The following is a 20,553-nucleotide window of genomic DNA, read 5'->3' as shown; positions in this document are numbered from 1 at the left end:
TTTTTTATTCTCATATTACTTGTACTTTTCAGGCCCCTTCTCAAAGTTTTGTCCTTACTAGGACATTTCTGCAGAAGGCAGAGATGTTAACATGTCTGTGTTATCAACAGAAGGACTGAGCATTAGGGATTTAACTAAAACTAGAGCTCTAGTCCCTTATATGCCAAGTTAAGCATCCTTCCAGTGGAATACACTGTCTGACTGTAATTACAAGTCCTAAATTACAATTTCCCTTGTAGTTCTACAATAATAAACTTTAAGCTGTGACCCACTTCACTTTACTCATTGTTCGCAATAATAAAATCCTGAATTGGGCTGAATAAACTCTTTTCCAACTTAAATTAAGCATCTCAATAAAACTAGGGAAATTTCTTGATACCACTGGCATCCCAATAAGAGGAGGAAAGTTGCTACCCTTTATAAAAATTTAACTCTGGTCTCTTATAGAAGCATATGCTGTAATGACATTATACTAATTTGGATATCAGAGGACCAAATTTCCTAGTTTTGCTCTATATTAGCTTTTTACTTTGGGCAAATTATTCTCTACCTAATTCTTCTGTGAAATGTGGGTAATAACTTACAAACTTACAAAACCAAGTTGGATTAGAGTTAGATGAGAGGGAATTTGGAAATGATCTTTAGTCCTTGGATTGTGAATATCAAATTAAATATTGTATATTAAAGGTCTTTACAAATTATATAGGGTTATATAAGTAAGTGAACTATTATACTATTACTTCAATCTTCTTCAAAATCCTAAACTGCATAAAACCTGTTCCTCTCCTCCTTTTTAACTCCCACCATAACCTCTGCTGTTTTTCTCTTCTCATTTCTTTTACTTTCATAGACTTTACAACTGTAGCTAGAATAACACTCTAACAGAGCTCCTTTTCATTTTCAGTTCCATAAACTAGCAAAGCAACTGACCTGACTAACCTACTCACCTTTGTTGGGTGGTTAGGTCATGAAAGGTCTCTTGCCCTTAAGGATGTGGAGAATGGGTGTGGGTAGTGCCACACAAACTGCCAGGCTCCCCTGAAATGGAAGGGAGACTGGAAATTGGAGCTTGAGGGGACTTTGTCTTTGTATCTGGACTTCAGAATATACTGTGGTATAAGAGAAGGGTATTGCAACAAACTCTGGAGTAAAGGGGAATGCTTTCAAGATGAAAAGGGACCTTGAAACAATATTGTACCCCTAACTTAAAGTAACAGTCTTCTGTTTACATACCCAGGTTCATAACACACAACTCCCCAAGTATACAATGTAATAGAGACAGAAATGTACATTTTTCATGTACCTGAGAGACAGGCCATAATTGACATGTTGCATTTTCACACCAGGACTGTCATTACACATCCTCATACACAAAGTAGTTGTCCAGTAATTTAATAATTGCTCTTATATGCACAGGGCTTTTACCTAGGCACTTGGAGAGGGGGGAGTAGTATTAACCATTTACATAGATACAAACATCAATCCATGTGGTCTCTGTCAATTGGCTGTCCCTTCTATTTCCCTCCTAAATTTCCCTATATGATATGGTGGAAAGAATCCTGGTTTTGGAGTTTGAATCTCTGTTCTACTTCTTACTATCTGTGTGATCCTACACCAGACTTCTTTACTCTGCACCTTGGTTTATTTCTTTGTAAATTGAGAGAAATTTCAACTATTTGATTTCTAATGATCTTATGAACTTCAGATCCATTATCATTTCTCTTTTCGCTACAACCTCCAGTTTGTTAGATAAGGAAGATCTCTTGACCTCCATGTAGAGAGGCAACCTTGGGGAATGACAAAGGGTTTGAGTGGGGGAGCAGAGACTCCCACTGAGTCCTGTCTTGGGCCGATGGGAAGAGGCTGCCTTCTCTCCCAGAGTCCCTGACACGCCCCTGTGCTTGTTGTTTGGCCTCAGGCGTGGCAGTTCCTGTCCCCAGGCCCCCAGCAGTCTCCTCTTCTACTCCCAGAGACCCCTCTTGGGAAGCTAGCAAGTGACTGAGTGTGGGGAGGGAGGTGGGAGAGCAAAGAAGCTGATACTTTGGCCTCCTTAGAGCTTTCTCCTCTAGCCTGAGGTTGACACCCCACCCCCCACCCCTTATCCCTTTGGGGCCCAGGCTGCCTGCAGCTGCTGCCTCCCATTCCCCGGGCTCTGCAAGAGTCCAGGTGTCTAGGCCACAGATTGGTTGGGCTTTCTCTTGGGATAAGGGTACTATCTGCCCCACCCTAACATACTTCCCAGAGGGAGCTTAAAGAGAGCTATAAATAACAGAGGTGAAGCCTGGCCTGCCGAGTAAAAAAAGGGGGGGGGGGAAGCTGTCTTATTATTGTTTCCTCTGAAATTAGCCCCCTCCCATCCTCGGAGAGCCTTATTGGGGAGGGTAAACCTGAAGACCTCCCACTCTCCCCTCTGGTCTACCAATGGTGCCGCCTAAATGAGGGTGTGGCATTCCCAGATAGCTCTGCTCTATGAAAAAAGCTTAGCATTCCGGGAATTGTAGTCTATATGGGCTACATGAGGAGAAAACGATGGGAAGAAAAGAATTTTTTTGTTTGTAAGATTTAAGAAATAAAAATGTTTATAAGAATAAATATAGCCTAAAACAGCATAAAGACCATTCTCTTTTTAAAATATATAGCAATATTCTATGGGATTAAAAAGGATTATAAACACCCTGAACATCATTCTCGAATGGCTATGTAAACAATGATACAAAATTTTCATGATATTAAAAAAAAAAAAATCTTCATTTAGATCTGTTAGTAGATGGAATAGGTTGTTTAGGGGTTGTGGATTCCTCTACTGGTATGGATTGGACTAAGTAGTCACTGAAGTCCCTTGAAACTGTAATTCTGTGATTTTCTTGGCAACACCTATATAAGAAACAGTTCAGCAAGAGCAGCTTGAGAAAGCTGGGTTGGAAGAAAAGGGGAGAAGAAATAATAGGTCACAGGACTCCGTATATTACCAGAATCCCTCCATCTCTGTGATCATGTATGGAGATACTCTGGTGAAGTGGACCCAGAAATCCATACTGCCACTTGAAACTTGACTTCCCTTCCTTCCTTAACAAGGATGGGGGTAGGGAAAAGAAATTTAAAGTAGTATCAAGGTGAGCTAATGATCCCTTTTTGTTGATGCCATTTAAATGTGCCATAGTATCTAATATTCTGTCTTGAATGTAGGTGCTTGGTACATATTTATTGGATAAATGAATCAATAAGAAATTTTAGAACTAAATGGGATATTTTTATTCAACCTATCCATTTTGCATGTGACACCTAGTCTATAATTGATACCCATTTTTCCTGGAGGTGGCTATACCTTCTACCCTTGCAACTGGAGTAAAATACCTGTATTCTTTAATGTCTTCTCTAGTTCCATTGGCCAAAAGTATTAATTGCTTAGTGGTCAGCCCTCCAAACAGTAAACCTCTCTTATATAAACATATATACAAGCTATAATTAGGCTGTTTGAAACCTTAATAATTTAGCAGGAGGCTCAACAGTTCCAGCTACATTGTCACAGCCTTCAAACCCAATTACCTCCACACTGTGATGGAGGAATTTAGTATGAACAGGATAGGTTGCCTACCCTGACTCTTTTGTAATCTCCTACAGGCAACCACACTGATGGGGTTTAATCTGAGACCCCTCCACATAACATCACCATCCATTCCTCTCACAGCTACTCTAAGAGCCCAATTCTGTTCTTTCTTTCTCTGATCTTCAAAAGAGTCTTTAAGGCCTTAAAAGGATGGGAGTCAGGAAAAAATTGGAAGGAAAAGGAAATGAGAAATGAAGGGCAAGGAACTTCAATTCTGTTCTTATTAAGGAAAAAATGGAAGGGGGAAAGGACTCTGAGTCCAATTCTATGGGGTTTAGGATGGGGCAGGGGCACATGAGTTAGACTGTACATCTCAGGTTAGCCCCCTCCCCTATTTCCCCAACAAATCCATGGCTTCCTCTGTCAGATCTTACCATTCCCAGAATTCCTCAGTCTGTCTATATACTTCCCACTGGTTTCTCTGGATGAGAACTAAGGGCACCCCTTTCTTTTCACTCATATTGCTGCTTAAAGCCAGGGGGATGAAAGCAGGTGAACCCTAAGACCTTCAGCTGACCCTTTTCTTCCATTACCACAGGAGGACGATGCGGCAATAGCAGTCACGATGCCCTTTCCACTGGGCGACTCGACACTCAACAACTCAGAAACTAAGGATTACTGTTACAAAGCCCGGATCAGAAGCACTGTACTCCAAGGGCTGCCTTTTGGGGGGATTCCCACAGTACTTGCACTTGACTTCCTATGCTTTCTTGTGAGTGCTCCCTCCAGTCCCTTCTGTGGAGAATTCCCCTAGCTCTACCCAGAACATCATTGGGAAGACACATAGTTCCATCACTGCACCTCACAGTCCTTGAATTTCCCCTTGTATGCTACATAGATACCTATTCAAGTTGCAGACCTTCTAACCAAAGCCCCAGTCTTCCTACTCATACATAACGAAGGGATTCCCCCATGTTCTTTCCCTGTTCTGTTAATATGCTCAGCTCACATCTTTGGCCTCAGACCCCCATCTTATGGTTTTCCCACTTATTCTAAACTCCAAGACCCCTAAATTGTCAACATTGTCCTTTCTATATGAGAATGTGCAGAACCCCAGTTTTGCCAATCTTTTCCCTGTATCCTTTGCCCCAGTTGTTGCTGTTCCTGTTCTCTGTCCTGCGCAAGGTGGCCTGGGACTATGGACGACTGGCTTTGGTTACCGATGTTGACAGGTGAGGATGGAGGAGGGGGGAGGGAAGTAGGAAGGGAAGAGACAGACAAGAGTTGCCCCTGTTTTCTAAACCTTTGCCTTTCCCCTTATGAGGTCCCCTCATTTTCTCTTTTCTGAATGAATATGACTATGCTATTCTCCTATCCCTCCCATATCTATTGTGTTTTTTTTTTTAGATAGGGGCATATGCTTTAGGGTCTTGGGGGAAATTACTACAATAAGAAGTGATCTTCAGTTAGAAGGTGATACTCACTAGGGGGAGGAGGGTCATGGAAGGGGTTCTACTACCCCCTCCCCTGTAGACCTTAATGCTCTCTATTCTCTGTCCTCAGGCTGCGACGCCAACAGAGAGACCGAGTGGAGCAGGAATAGTACGTGGGGCATCAGCCCCTCTGTTTCCCCTGCAAACCATCTTCCTTTGTTCCCTGGCTTTCTCACTTCTCATCTCTTGCCATTTTGATGTTTTCTTTTGCAGTTTGTCTCTCTGCAGTCTCATGGTGGTTTCGGGATTAACTCAGGCGGTGTGCTTTGCAAAGCAGGGAGTTCCTCAGCTTGTCTCTGGGTTTTATGCACACATATACACACACACAGGGGGCTCATGACATACACATTCCCAAAATTGAGCATCAGAAGGATTATAAGGCTGGAGCTGGGGCAGTCTTCTAGATATTTTATTAATAAAAAAAGAGGGTCCATGGGACATGGAACCACTCCTACTTGGAGACACTTAAAATCCCCCTCAACTGCAGAGACAAGAAGGAGGTTCCCTGTAGCTTCCTTCCCTCAAATCCCTATTCTTTAGATTCCAGGGTCCCCTCCTTACTTCCTTTGTCCTGGTGGCCAGGAAGTATATCCACCCCCAGCTGCAGGATCAGAACTGTCCAAGGAGCACCGGCTCCTCCCCTTCTCCCAGCCCCTATCCTGGACCTGCCCCCCTTGCCTTGGTCTCTGTTTGCAGGATAGAAGCCGCTTTTGCTACTGCTGCTCCTCCTGCTGCTGCTTCTACTACTACTGGGGGGAGGGGGAAGGAGGGTAAAGGGCCAGTTCAACAGATGTCTCCTAACACACACACACACACACTCTCTCTCTCTCTCTCTCTCTCTCTCTCTCTCTCTTTTTCTCTCTCTCTCACACACACACACACACACACACACACACACACACACACACACACACACACACTCTCACTCACTCACTATCTCACAGGATAGAACTTGGGAACCATCTTTCCTCTTGTCAGACACAGAACCAAGGGAGAAGGGACTTTGACTGGATCCTTTACAAAGCTTGCAGTTTCTCTAGAGAATGGTGCCACTGCCCCCTGCTGGGCAGTTCCTCACTGCAATGCAGATATTCCAAGGCCTCTTCAGGCCCTTAATTCTAGTCAGGACCAGCCTCTCCTTCCTGCAAAAGCAGAGGTCAGGCAGAAGTTGGCTCAGCTGCTTTCTCCTGTGGACCAATGTCCAGAGTATCCTGTCCACACCCACCACTAGGAAATGCTTGGCAGTTTACACATTATAGTCTTGTAAGCTTTTCACAACTACCTTGTAAGATGGGTAGTACAAACATTATTATTCCCATTTTGCAGATGTGGAAACTGAGGTTCAGAGATGTTAAATGACTTGGCCATGCTCATATAGCTAGTAAGTGTTAGAGCTGGGATTTGAACACAGGTGTCTCCTAACTCCAGGTCCTAGTACTTTTCACTTCTAACTTCAGTTTCTCCCTTAGAACACAAAACTATTTCTTGCCATTGCATTCCCCATACTCACAGCTTTAATAGTCATGTAACTCACATTTATGTAGCACTCTCACAAGTTTAAAAAGAACTTTCCTCACATCAGCCTTATGAAGTAGGGATAAAATATACAGACATTTCTTCTATATTCTCTGAGTAGTGCCAAAGCTAGAAGGGATGTTAGAGCTTATTTAGTCCATTCCTCACTTCTGACAGATGAGGAAAATAGCATTGCTAAAAAAAATATTACCCCAAAGGAGAGGTGCCATAACAAAACAGAAAATAATTTGGGCCTTCAGCCTGGCTCTTTCTCTGACCAGTCTCCTTTTCCAAGTTTCAGAAGGCCTTCGGCACTATCTCCCAGGCTCCCTCCTAGACTTTGGTTTCTAAGACAACTTCCATTTCTAAGAGCTGAATAGGGCTTGAAGGAGCAATGACCTCTACCTTCATGAATCAGGAAACTAAAATCCAGAGGAATAAAACAACTCAAGTCACAGGGCATTAGAACAATGGCGTCTTGACTCCCAGCACAATGAACTTTCTACTATTCCAGCTTTCCCATTTACTAATTATATGGTGATAGGCAAGTCACTTAACTTTTCTGGGCCTTAGTGTTCTTATCTGTAAAATGGGAATAGTGATACTTGAAACTTCCTACCTTATTGGGTGGTCGTGAAGAAAGTATTTTGCCAACACTAAATAGGAAGTTATTACAACTTGGCAGCTAGGTGGTACAGTGGATAGAGTGCTGGGCCTGGAGTCAGGAAGACTCATCTTCCTGAGTTCAATCCAACCTCAGAAACATACAAGCTGTATGACCCTGGGCAAGTCACTTAACCCTGTTTGCCTCAGTTTCCTCATGTATAAAATGAGCTAAAAAAAAGAAATGATAAACTACTCCAGTATCTTTGCCAAGAAAACCCCAAATGGGGTCACAGAGTCAGACACAACTGGAAAATGACTAAACACTACCAGAATTACTACAACTCAGCTTACTCATTGGATTCTAAATAGATTTATACTCCAGCCCCTGCCCTGACCATCTCACCCCCATTAACTCCCCTAAGGCTAGTCCCTGCCCTTTTCTTACCACTGCCTGGACTTCTCCCTGCCCTCTTCCTTCTAACCACCCCATTCTCTTCATTCATACAGCATTGATTGAGTACCTACTGTGTTCACAGTCCTGTACTAGGCATCCCCAGGCCTTCTTGAGAAAGAGAGGAGACAGAAATGGGAAAAAGGGAAGAGGAGTCACTCCATCCATCCCTGTCTTTTACTCCCTACCTCCATTCCTGCTTCGCCTTTCTCTGTTGCCCTGTGCCTTCCTTGGCCCACAGAGCTATGGTGTAGTAGCATCTTCCCTCCTGTCTTAGGTGGGGGAAAGCATCAAGCATCTCTTCTCTAACCCTTTTCTCCCCCCCCCTCCCCCAACCCCAATCCCCACCTTTCAGTATGTCCTCAGCAATGCAGGCAGACAGCCATGACCGCTATGAGCGCCTCACTTCTGTCTCCAGCTCCGTGGACTTTGAGCAGAGAGACAATGTAAGTAACCTCCTTTCAATCACCATGAACATTGGTGACCAACAATCTCATCTTTATTTGTAAGGCACAGCAAGGCAAGAATTCAACCCTATTAATCCCCTTAAAAACTGTCTAACCTAGCCCTAGCTGGGTGGTTTATGAGAGGCTTTAGGAGCTTTGACTTGATCCTTCCTTGGGTAGGCTTCCCTGAGCTGACCAATCACCCTCTTCCCCTACAAGTTCAGGGTCCTGTCACTTCTTCCCCATGGGGGAAAAAAACAGGGCAGACAGCCACCAAAGAACATGCCCCAACAGCCAGATGGCATTCTTACTCCTGGTCTGTGACTTCCTCCACACCCAGTCCTTAATTACTCACAGTCCTTGACCAGGAGAAGGTAGCCAGGGTTCTTTCTTCTGATAAGAACATAGTGTGGCAGTGGCTCACCCAGGGGACCAAAAGTCTCATCACCCCTGACAAGTTAACTCAGGATTACCTTACAGCTGACTAATAACTTAACAGGCATTTATATGTTAGGTTTTAGAGCTACAAAAACCGAAACGAGACATGTTCCTTCTCAAAGAGCTTACTGTCTTTTGGTGAGGGAGCACATAACTTGCACACTGATAAAATAATGATGCTAATTAGGTATTAAGTGCCAAGGATTTAAGACTACAAAATGCTGTGATTATTCTAGAAGAGAGAGGGACCACTTCCACCTCAGGATAATCAGAAAAAAGTAGGAGGTATCATCTGAGAAGGATCTTGAGGGAAAGAAAGGATCTCAACAGTCTTGGAGATGGAGGAAATCCATCCTAGGTTTGCAGGAGCAAAGGTGAGATGAGACACGGATCAGGGAGCTTTTAACAGTCCAGTTTGGCTGGAGCCTAATATGACAAGAAAATATTGTTAGGTGAATGAAAATGCAAATAATAGGCCCTTGGTTAGGTGCTGAGGATAAAATATAGATGTGATGGAGTAGCTCTTCTAAAAGAGCTTTCCTTCTAATAAGGGAAGCCTTTCTGTCTGTAAACAAAGGAAGCCAAAGGGCAGTCATTTTCCCAGAGTAATTGGATACTGATTACTATTTCCAAAGCAAATATCAGAGTGGGAAAGATATCCATGTTATGGCTGGGCAGATGGCAAAATGTTTGGAATGGATCTGATCTGGGGCTAGCCAGGGATAGAGACATCATCCAGAAAGGCTACTATTCCAGATGGGAAAGCAGGGTGGTCAATGACAGGTTAGATGTTAACTCAAGTTGCATAATTGTAAAACATTTTCTAGAGTCATTTTCTTGTCAGTTTAGTGAATTTCCACTCATTTGACAGTCAAGCTCAGATAGATAATATTGGAAAGATAAACTAGTATTAACTGGTGGGAGGCTTTCCATACCAGGCCATACCTCTCCTACTGGTCATTTTTTTGAGCAAAGTGATAGAAAAATGATTTGGGGAATGTTATTTGAGAATAAAGAGAGAGACTGGAGACCAGGGGACCATTGTTATAATAGTCTGTCAGAGGCAATGAGTAACTGAAGTAGGATGTGGTGGCAGTGTTATTGCAAAGAAAGAAAAGTCAATGAATTTTAGAGAACAAAACTTGACAACCGGTTACATCAGAAGTGGGAGGAGAGACGGGAATGTGGGAAAGAAGGAATCGAAAAATGATTCCGAGATATTTAGTCTAGGTACCTGGGAGAAATAAATTAGTTTTAACTTTTTAAAACTTTAAAATAAATCTGAAAAACAAATTCCCCCAGTATATGATCCAACAAAACAGATTCCCATGTTAGCTTTGTCCAGGGATGTATATCTCCTTCAGAATCTTAGGCTCATCACATCTCTTTCAGGAGGTGAATGGCATGTTTCATCTTCATTCTTTTGCAATCAGAGTTTATTATCATATGATCAGAATTCTGGTCTTTCAGAGTTGTTTTTCTCAATAATGTTATGATCACTATAAATTGTTATCCTAGTTCTGCTCACTCTTCATGTGCTCATAAAGTTCTTCATAGTTTCCTCTGACATTGTCTATTTCATCTTTTTTTTTTTTTTTTTTTTCTCAAGCATTTGGGGTTAAGTGACTTGCCCAGGGTCACACAGCTTGACTGGTGCTCTATCCACTGTACCAATTAGCTGCCCCCATTTCATCGTTTGTTATGGCACAATAATATTCTACAACATACATATTCTTCAGTATGTTTAGTCATTTCCCCAGTATGGCAGCACATTCATAATTTTTCAGAGCTGCTAAAAATATTTTGTACATATGGATCCATTTCCTCTTTCTTTGAGGTACAGACCTGGTAATAGTATTGCAGAGTCAGAGATCCTCAAAGATAGATACCTTTCTGGGCTTTGTTCCAAATTGCTTTCTAAAATGGCTGGGCCAAGTCCCAGCTCTTCCAACTACTATATCCGTTTGTCAAGTTCTTCCATCATTTATCATTTTCCTCTTTTGTCATTCTTGCCAGTTTGATAATTATGAAATGGAACCTCAGAGTTGCTGAAATTTGCATTTCTCCAATTATTAGTTATTTAGAGTATTCTAAAAAATATATACGTGTCAACATTATGTATGTCTTTTAAAACTTCCTTCTGATACCTTTTAACCATTTGTCTTTTGGAGAATGGCTCTTAGTCTTATAAATTTGAGTTCCATGTATGTCTTGTAAATGAGACTTTTATCAAACTTGTTGCAGTGAGTTTTTTCTCCAAGTTATCTATTTCTCTTTTAAATGTAAATATCTTACATATGTTTAAGTAAAAACTTTTAACTTAATATAATCAGCTATCTTTTATCTTTTATGATCCTCCCTATCATTTGTTTAGTCATGATTCTTTCCTTACCCTTACATCCAAAAGGTAATTCTTCCTTGCTTCTCTGATTTGTTTATCATGTGACCTTTTATGTCAAGGTCACATCAAATGGAAATTTATCTTGGTGTGTGATGTTAGCCAAACCTAAATTCCTTCAAAATACTGTCCAGGATTTCTCTTTGTTAAAGTTATTCTTTCATTTAATTTTTAGTTGACTCTAGGAATATACCATCATATCTACAAAAAGATCATTTTTGTTTCTGTTTTATTTTCTCAAAATTTTTTTCCCATGTCTTACTATTCTTGTAAGCATTTCTAGCAATATATTAAATAGTAGTAGTGATAATGAGTATCTTCTACTTACCAACTCTAATAACGTTGGGAAAACCTCTGACCTCCATTACATTTAATTTTGAATTTGAAGAAATACTATGTTTTATATTAAAGAAAAGTCCATTTATTCCTATGATTTCTAGAGTTTTTCATAGAAATAAACATTGGATTTTGTTAAGCCTTTCAGAATCTACTGATTAATTTTTTTTTTATTACTTATATTATTAACATGGTTTGTTAAAAAGCAAAGTTTTGGGTTTTATTGAACCAATACTCCATTCCTAATATAAACCCAAGCTTGTGATAGTGTATGGTTTTTTCTAATATATTGTTGTAGTCCACTTGCTAATTTTTATTTAAAAAAAAAAAAAACTTGTGACAATCAGCATTCATTAGGGATAATGGTCTGTAGTTTTCTACTTCGTTGCTGATTTAGGTATCAAAACTATGTTTTTCATAGAAAGAGATTGAAAGGGTTCATTATTCCATGTTATTGCAAACAGTTTAGTAATAGAATTAATTGTTTTTGAATTCAGGAGGACCTGAGTTCAAATCTGGTCTTAGACACTTAACACTTCCTAGCTGTGTGACCCTGGGCAAGTCGCTTAACCCCAGCCTGGGGGGGGGGGGGGTAATTGTTTTTTGAATACTTTAAAGGATTTTGTGAATCCATCTGGTTCTGATGTTTTTTTCTCTTGAGAATTCATTTGTCTTCAATTTCTTTTTTCTTTTTTTTTTTTGATAAGAAGTTTTTAAAATAATCTATTATTTTTTCCTTAATCTGGTCAATATATCTTTTTGTGAATATATATTTCCTCAGTTAACCAAGTTTGTTAGCAAATAATTAATTGGATGAAATAATTTCTAATAATTTCCTTTATTTCTTCTATAATTGTTCTGAGTTCTTTTTTCATTTTTGATTTAAACAGTTTGGTTTGTCTCTCTTAAAAAAAATCAGGTTATCTCTTGATTGTATCAATTTTTTAAAATCAACTTTTAGATTTATTTATCAATCCAATAGGTTTTTTGCTTTCAACTTTATCTCCTTTAATGTTCAGACTTTCTATCTTCTTACTTGGTGAACTTTTGTTTGTTTTTGTTCATTTAGAAACTGCATGCCCAATTCATTAATTTCTTCTTTGTCTCGTGTGATCATGAAAATGTTTAGAGGTACACAGAATATTTTTGGCTGCTTCCCTTAAGTTTTGGTATATCATCTCATATTAATTCTTCAGGGATATGTTCTATTATTTTTATAAGTTGTTTTTTGAATTATGTTATTTAGTTTCTTTTAAAATTCCTTTAGAATTATGTTATTTAGTTTCTTTTGAAATTTTTAAAGGCTTGTTATTGATCATAATTTTATTGCTTTATGATCATTAAATAATGTATTGACTATTGGGGGGGGGGCATTTTTAGTGATGTCTTTATGCCCTGTATAGTTACTGCTTTTTGGTATGTGAATTCCTTTCTATTCCCTTTCAGTATTTGCCAGAGATCTATCATCTCAATTTTTTCTAAAGTTCTAGTCATTTCCTTAACTTCTTTCTTTATTTTTTGTATAGATTTGTTCTAATCAAATCAGTTAGGACAAAAGAAGATGCATTAAAATAGCCCTTATTAACACCATTATAGTTTTACTATTTCTCCTTTTAAGGTTACTTTTTCTTTAAGTGTTTAAGTTCATATTGTTTATGTTACTTATTAGATACATATTATTAAGTATTTATATTGATTTGTTATATATGTCATATGTCTTTGAACATATTGACCTAATGCAATAGGGCCATATGATTCTGCAGAGAATACATTTTTAGGAAAAGGTGATTCCATTTTTTGATATGTATTTATTGATTCACCAAACATTTATTAAGATATCTCCTACTCTGTGCATATCATAATGCTTAAACATTAGGGAAAATAGAACATTTAAATAAACTATTTCCTCCCCTCATAACTGTAATAGCTAGTGTTTACATAGGACTTTTAGGTTTATAAACTGGTTTGGAAGCAGGTAAGTGGTTCAGTGCATAGAGCACCAGATCTAGAATCAGGAAGACCTGAGTTCAAACTTGGCCCTGGATACGTATTAGCTTTGTGACCCTGGGCAAGTCACTTAACTTCTGTTTGTTTTAATCCATTGGAGAAGGAAGTAGCAAACTACTCTTATAACTATCTTTGTTAAGAAAACTCCATGGACTATTGTCCACAAGGTCAAGAAGAGTTGAATGCAATTAGACAGCAAAGTGGCTTGCATGTTGTCTCATTTGATCTTCACTACAACCCTGGGAGGCAGATAATATTATTATACCTATTTTGTAGATGAGGAAATTAAGGCTGAGAGATATTCAGTGAATTAGCTAGGATTACTCTGGTAGTAAATATCTAAGGCAGGAATTAAACTTGTCTTCCTAACTCAAGTCTAGCTCTCTATCCATTGTGGCACCTAGCTGTTTCCCTTCATGGAACATAATATCTAATAGGGAGCTAAAACACAAATAAAAATAATTGCAATGCATATATTACATAGAATGTGCATTAGAGGAGCAGAATAATGTACCTTATGGTATTTGGGAGATTATATCAGAACCAAGGAAGGTTTCATGAAGGAGATAACTTTTGAATTAGACTTTAAAGAATAGAGGTGAATTCAAAAGGCGAGGAAGAAGTAGGAAAGCATAGGGCATATCTGAAAGACAAGGAATATCAGTTTGACCTGAAAATAGAACACACAGAGGAAATTAATATGAAAGAAGACTAGAAAATAGGGTGATGCCAGAATTTGAAGAAGCTGAGCCACAGGTATTCTGTTGTCCACTGAGGTTTTATCATCTCATATCATATCTTCTTTTCCTCCTTCCCAGTCCTATTTTTCTTCTTCTCCCTGGACCATTCCATGGAGCAAAAATATAATCTCCCAGTTTTTTCATTCTTGCCCATCCCAGAAGTGAGCATACAACATTTTAAAAATTGAATATGAGTTTTTCTGAATCTCAATACAAATTATGGCATTCATTGGCTGGCATACTGAGTAAAGGTTCAATTTTCCTACTTCATTCACTTTTCTTCATCTGCTTCTCCTTTGAGAAACCGCTGTATTTAACCTTTTCATCCTTTTATTCCTGAGGCTGGTTCGCTTGTCTTTCTCTCTTTCTCTCTTCAGCTTTCTCCTAATACTTTGGACCTACTCTAAATGTTTATATTTTCATAGCATTCCAGTTTCTTTATATGTCTTAGCTCCCCTGTTATACTGTAAACTCTTTAAGCAATGGACTATTTGCAGTTCTGTGTTATATTCACACCTAGTGTCTAGTACAGTATCTTAGTACAGATTAAGTACTGCCTAACAATGTATATCTGAAGATTGACCCTGCCTTATTTAGTGAAGAAAATTTAAACTCAGGTTTGCATTAAAAAGCCCACCATAGCCTGTCACCAGCTCATCCCCCTGGTCTTGTATTGTACTGCTTCCCTGCCCAGTGTATGCCCCATTGTACTTGGAGAAATTTATTCTCTTCTCAAAGGGAACACCAGACTGGCTCTATCTCAGGATCTCCCTATTTCACAAAATAAAAATTTCTTTAATCCATCTATCTATTCACAGTAGATTTCAACCTCTAACTTAAAGACTTCAGTGTCTTCTTTCCCATCAGTTTCTTTTTTTTTTTTTAATAATTTAATTTTTATTTTATTTTATAATTATAACTTTTTTTTTTTTTGACAGTACATATGCATGGGTAATTTTTTACAACATTATCCCTTGCACTTACTTCTATTCAGATTTTTTCCCTTCCTCCCCCAACCTCTTCCCCCAGATGGCAGGCAGTCTTATACATGTTAAATATATTACAGTATATTCTAGAAACAATATATGTATGTAGAACCGAATTTTTTGTTGCACAGGAAGAATTGGATTCAGAAGGTAAAAATAACAGTTTACACTCATTTCCCAGTGTTCCTTCTCTGGGTGTAGCTGATTCTGTCCATCATTGATCCATTGGAATTGGATTAGCTCTTCTCTATGTTGAAGATATCCACTTCCATCAGAATACATCCTCATACAGTATAATTGTTGAAGTGTATAATGATCTTCTGGTTCTGCTCGTTTCACTTAGCATCAGTTGATGTAAGTCTCTCCAAGCCTCTCTGTATTCCTCCTGTTGGTCATTTCTTACAGAACAATAATATTCCATAACATTCATATACTATAATTTACCCAATCATTCTCCAATTGATGGACATCCATTCATTTTCCAGTTTCTAGCCACTATGAAAAGGGCTGCCACAAACATTTCGGCACATACAGGTCCCTTTCCCTTCTTTAGTATTTCCTTGGGATATAAGCCCAGTAGTAGCACTGCTGGATCAAAGGGTATGCACATTTTGATAACTTTTTGGGCATAATTCCAGATTGCTCTCCAGAATGGTTGGATTCTTTCACAACTCCACCAACAATGCATCAGTGTCCCAGTTTTCCCACAGCCCCTCCAACATTCATTGTTATTAGTTCCTGTCATCTTAGTCAATCTGACAGATGTGTAATGATATCTCAGAGTTGTCTTAATTTGCATTTCTCTGATCAATAGTGATTTAGAACACTTTTCATATGAGTGGAAATAGTTTCAATTTCATCATCTGAAAATTGTCTGTTCATATCCTTTGACCATTTATCAATTGGAGAATGGCTTGATTTCTTATAAATTAAAGTCAATTCTCTGTATATTTTGGAGATGAGGCCTTTATCAGAACCTTTAACTGTAAAAATGTTTTCCTAATTTGTTACTTCCCTTCTAATCTTGTTTGCATTAGTTTTGTTTGTGCAGAAACTTTTTAATTTGGTGTAATCAAAATTTTCTATTTTGTGATCAATAATGGTCTCTAGTTCTCCCTTGGACACAAACTCCTTCCTCCTCCACAAGTCTGAGAGGTAAACCATCCCATGTTCCTCCAATTTTTTTATGATTTCGTTCTTTTTGCCTAAATCTTGGACCCATTTTAATCTAATCTTAGTATGTGGTGTTAAATGTGGGTCCATGCCTAGTTTTTGCCATACTAATTTCCAGTTTTCCCAGCAGTTTTTGTCAAATAATGAATTCTTATCCCAAAATTTGGGATCTTTGGGTTTGTCAAGGATTAGATTGCTATTTTTATTCACTATCTTGCCCTGTGAACCTAACCTATGCCACTGATCAACTAGTCTATTTCTTAGCCAATACCAAATGGTTTTGGTGACTGCTGCTATGTAATATAGCTTTAGATCAGGTACACTTAGACCACCTTCCTCTGACTTTTTTTTCATTAGTTCCCTTGCAATTCTCGACCTTTTATTCTTCCATATGAATTTTGTTGTTATTTTTTCTAGGTCATTAAAATAGTTTCTTGGGAGTCTGATTGGTATAGCACTAAATAAATAGATTAGTTTGGGGAGTATTGTCATCTTGGTAATATTCGCTCGACCTATCCAAGAGCACTGAATGTCTTTCCAATTATTTAAATCTGACTTTATTTTTGTGGCAAGTGATTTGTAATTTTGCTCATATAATTCCTGACTCTCCTTTGGTAGATATATTCCCAAATATTTTATACTATCAACTGTTATTTTGAATGGAATTTCTCTTTGTATCTCTTGCTGTTGGATTGTGTTGGTAATGTATAAAAATGCTGAGGATCCCATCAGTTTCACAAAAGAAAATGCTGAATCTAGGAACTGAAACTTGACTAATATTTCAGGGCTAAAAAGAAGCTAACTTGAAATTTGAACACAGAGCCTCTTGATCCCCAATCCAGTGTTATTTCCTCTATGCCATGTTGCTTCCCTAATCATTCTCCCCAAAGTTGGAGATTGGTGCTCTTTTAGTTGTAGAGGAGCTGGGGAAGAAAGAGGAGGAAGGTGTAGGCAAGGATTCCAGAGGTCTAAGAGACCCTGGTACCAGCAAGAAGGGGAGCAGCAAATAAATGGTTCACAAGTCAAGTATATGTAAGTCTCAAACCCTAAGACTTCCTATGGGTGGGAAAGGAGTAAGCCATGGGGCAGAAGCAAGCCAAGATTAAAGTGAAGTGATTGCATATTATTGCCCGCTGTCCTAGCCAACACTGCTGGAGAGTGGAGCTCACTTTCCATCTAATGCAGCAGAGCCTTTTTCTTTCTGCCCTTGCACCAAAGTCTAACAGTAGGGAAAGACTCTGTTCTTAGAACCTTCATCCTATTGTTTCTAGTCACTGTTATGTCAGTAAGGGAGGTGGAAAGGCTCTTAGTAATAGCTGAAAAAAGACCTTTTGATATAATAGAACAATTGATTTCTTTGCAACAGTGTCACAAATTTTTGTTAGTGTCAACTCTGGGGATCCTAAGAGACATGCTTTCCTTTTCCTGTGAAGAAAACTAGAAATTTAATCCAGACTCCCTATGGACTCAGCCCCTTTCCTTTAAATAATTCCCTCTCACCATTCATTATGGAACCCAAACCCACTCAGATCCCCCTTTTTTTTTCTTCCAGAACCCTAAGAGACATCAGTTGCATCAGAATCTAACTTTGACCACATTCAGTCCCCAAACATGCAAGAAAAGCTCTGTACTAGGTGTCAAGTCAACTACAAATTTAAATAAGATGTGGCCCCTGCTCAAAAGGTGGGGATATGAGTCAGTAGACATCTGACTCATATACAAATAACTTATAAATAATTGAGTACAATAGTTTGAGAGGTACAAACAGCCATGCCATTGGAGATACCACTGCAGGTGGAGGAAAGGAAGGCCTTTTGTAATACATGGCATTTTAATTTAGTCTTAAAGAATGGGTAAGGATGCCTGGGGACTTCCAGTCATAGAGACTGATTGGAACAGGTGAAATGGACTAAGAAAACATCAAAGACACTAATTTGAGTAAAGTATAGATTGAGTGAAGAATGGAAAGATGAATTGATGCCAGCCTGTACAGAACAATGCTTCCTTGGACAGTTTAGATTAGATTTAGTACACCGTAGGAACCAAAAGTTTTTTCTAACTATAGGAGTGCTATAACCAAAGCTTTTTTTTTTTCTTTTTCTTTTTCTTTTCTTTTTTTTTTTTTTTTTTTTTTTTTTTTAGTTTTTAGTTTTTAAAGAAAACTTTAACCATGTAAGATGGAGTATAGGTGGGGAGAAATGAACAGTGGAAGATTTCTTTAGGAATCTTTATAGAATGAACCAGTCAAGTAATCATGAGAGTCTTCACTAAGATTATGGAAATGGAAAGAAAGGGGCAGACAGAAATGCTAAGGTAGAATTGACTGAATGTAGTGATTAGATGTTGAAGAGTATAAAAGTAACCTTATTCTTTTGAGGTGGGTAATGGAATTCCATAAAAGGAGAAACAGGTTTGGGGAGAAAACACGGCTAAGCTCAGTTTGGAATATGAATTTAGGGTTCTTGAGTATTCAGATATATTAAGATTTAGTTTAATAGACCAGAGGATTATTTATTTAGAGATAAATCTGTGGGATTATATAAAATGGCTAAGAGAAGAAAGGAGAGAGACAAGACCAAGACTTTGGAGAATGGCTACATTAAAAGAATAAGAGAGCAGACAGAAGGTTATATCAAAGAGATTGAAGAACTGAAGGAAAGAATATCCAGAAGGAAGGGATATTCAGCTGTATCACAAGCTACAGAAATATGCAGGAGAATATGAAATGAGAAAAGGCCATTGATTTTGGTGATTAAGAATTCAGTATGAGACTCTTGCGACAAAAGTTTCAATACAGTTGTAATAGCAGAAGCCAAATTGTAGAGGAGGAAGTGGGTATTCCAAGTGTAGCCCATTCTTTATGGCTCAGCAGTGAAGAAAAGAGGTTCATAGGTATGGTAGTACCAAGGGAAGGTGTGGGGAGGTTGGGGTTTTTGTGGGAGTTTTTTACAGAGAAACTGAATATGTTTGTAGGCATTAAGGATGGAGCTAGTGAAAAGGATGAAAATAATGAAGAACAATGAAACAAGATCCGAATTGTGGGAAATTGGAAGGAGAAGAGCATAGATGGAACATGGGTTTTGAAAATAAATCTCCATTATAGTCCAGCCATTCCTCTATTGAGTCTTTCTAGAAAACAGATACCAGAGAGAATTTTGATTTTTTTTTTTCCTCCATAGCCTTTTTTGCTAGAAGAGCAAAGCTGAAAATTGTGGTATCAGAAAGACTAAGGAATGCCTTAGGTAGAACCTAATGTCAAGATAATGAAGTCCCTTGGTAAAAGTAAATGGAATAGAAGGTACAGGAGGGAAGGAGCAGAAAGCAAGAAAGGTCCAGGGAAGAGCCAGTATTGTTTTACAGATTGGTAGGGAACCAACTCCAGGTGACATATCTCTTTTGTTCTGTCCCTTCCTCTCCCCCAAACAGGGTTTCTGCTCCTGGCTGACAGCAATCTTCAGGATAAAGTAAGTATAATGGAGCCTCAGGCTCCCCAAACTCTCATCTCACAGTCCTCAGTCAATGTCCATAGTGTCAGAGCTAGAGCCTTTGAGGATTCTGGCTTGATCCTTCCTAGAATTCACTGGGATCTCATCTAAGATAGGAATTACCTTTATCCCTGTCTAGTATCATCAGTGGCTCATCTCCCTCCCACCCACCAGGTGTGGCTGGCCAAAATGGTAGGGCAGTTAAGTAGAACAGTTCCCTATTTATCAACAGGAAGGAGCAAGTATACAACGTGCAAGAGCAAGTGCCCAGCAGGCAGGATCAAGTATACAGCAGGCAAGAGCAAGTGCCCAGGAGGCAGAAACAGCTATCCAGAAGCGCAAAGAACCTACCCAACAGGCAGGAGCAGCCACCCAACAGGCAAGAGCAGCTACCCAGAAACACAAAGGAGCTGCTCAGTAGACAACACTTGCCTCTCATCAGGGAGGACCTATTGTCCAGCTGGCATAGGCCAGTGCACAGTAGGAAGAAACTACTGCCCAACTGTCAGGGATTAGTGTGCTGGAAGACACTGTCCCCCCAGCAGAAGGTGGTACATGACAGGAAGGTGTCAGTACCCAATTGGCAGGAGTTGCTAACCAATAGTAAGGAGTGACTTCAAGAGGTAGGGGCAAGACCCCAGGAGACAGGACCAGTCCTTCTTCTGGTAGGAATAAGCCTTTAGCTGGCTGGAGGAAGCCATCAGCTGGCAGCAGCATGCATCCACGAAGCAGACAAATTCAATGACAGAATCAAGGATACAGAGAAAAAAAATAAGCATTCAGGCAATATTGAATGCTTTCTTCTTGAGGTTAGCTGGCTCCCCAACCAATCCCTTAGGCAGAAGGACAGAACCCCTTATCAGAACTCAGCCTTTCTGACACTCCAAGGTACCATTGATCCACCACCAGTACCTTCTCTTCCTTATCCCATT

General features: G+C 39.2%; 1 protein-coding gene across 2 annotated transcripts in view; it reads left to right on the top strand.

Moving 5' to 3' along the window:
• Nucleotides 1–20,553, top strand: part of TMEM63B (transmembrane protein 63B) — a 39,503-nt gene that overhangs the window by 3,531 nt on the left and 15,419 nt on the right. For both annotated transcript variants that reach the window (XM_074310790.1, XM_074310789.1), the window contains exons 2-6: nt 4,146–4,319; nt 4,700–4,779; nt 5,111–5,149; nt 7,968–8,058; nt 19,563–19,600. In XM_074310790.1, coding sequence (XP_074166891.1) covers nt 4,173–4,319; nt 4,700–4,779; nt 5,111–5,149; nt 7,968–8,058; nt 19,563–19,600 — 395 coding nt within the window. In that variant the 5' untranslated portion in view covers nt 4,146–4,172. The remainder of the gene's footprint in view (nt 1–4,145; nt 4,320–4,699; nt 4,780–5,110; nt 5,150–7,967; nt 8,059–19,562; nt 19,601–20,553) is intronic.

The sequence above is a fragment of the Sminthopsis crassicaudata genome, chromosome 4, assembly GCF_048593235.1.
Source record: "Sminthopsis crassicaudata isolate SCR6 chromosome 4, ASM4859323v1, whole genome shotgun sequence".
Classification (NCBI taxonomy): Eukaryota; Metazoa; Chordata; class Mammalia; order Dasyuromorphia; family Dasyuridae; genus Sminthopsis; species Sminthopsis crassicaudata.
Note: the sequence above shows the minus strand (reverse complement) of the source record. Positions and strands in the feature narration are given on the sequence as shown.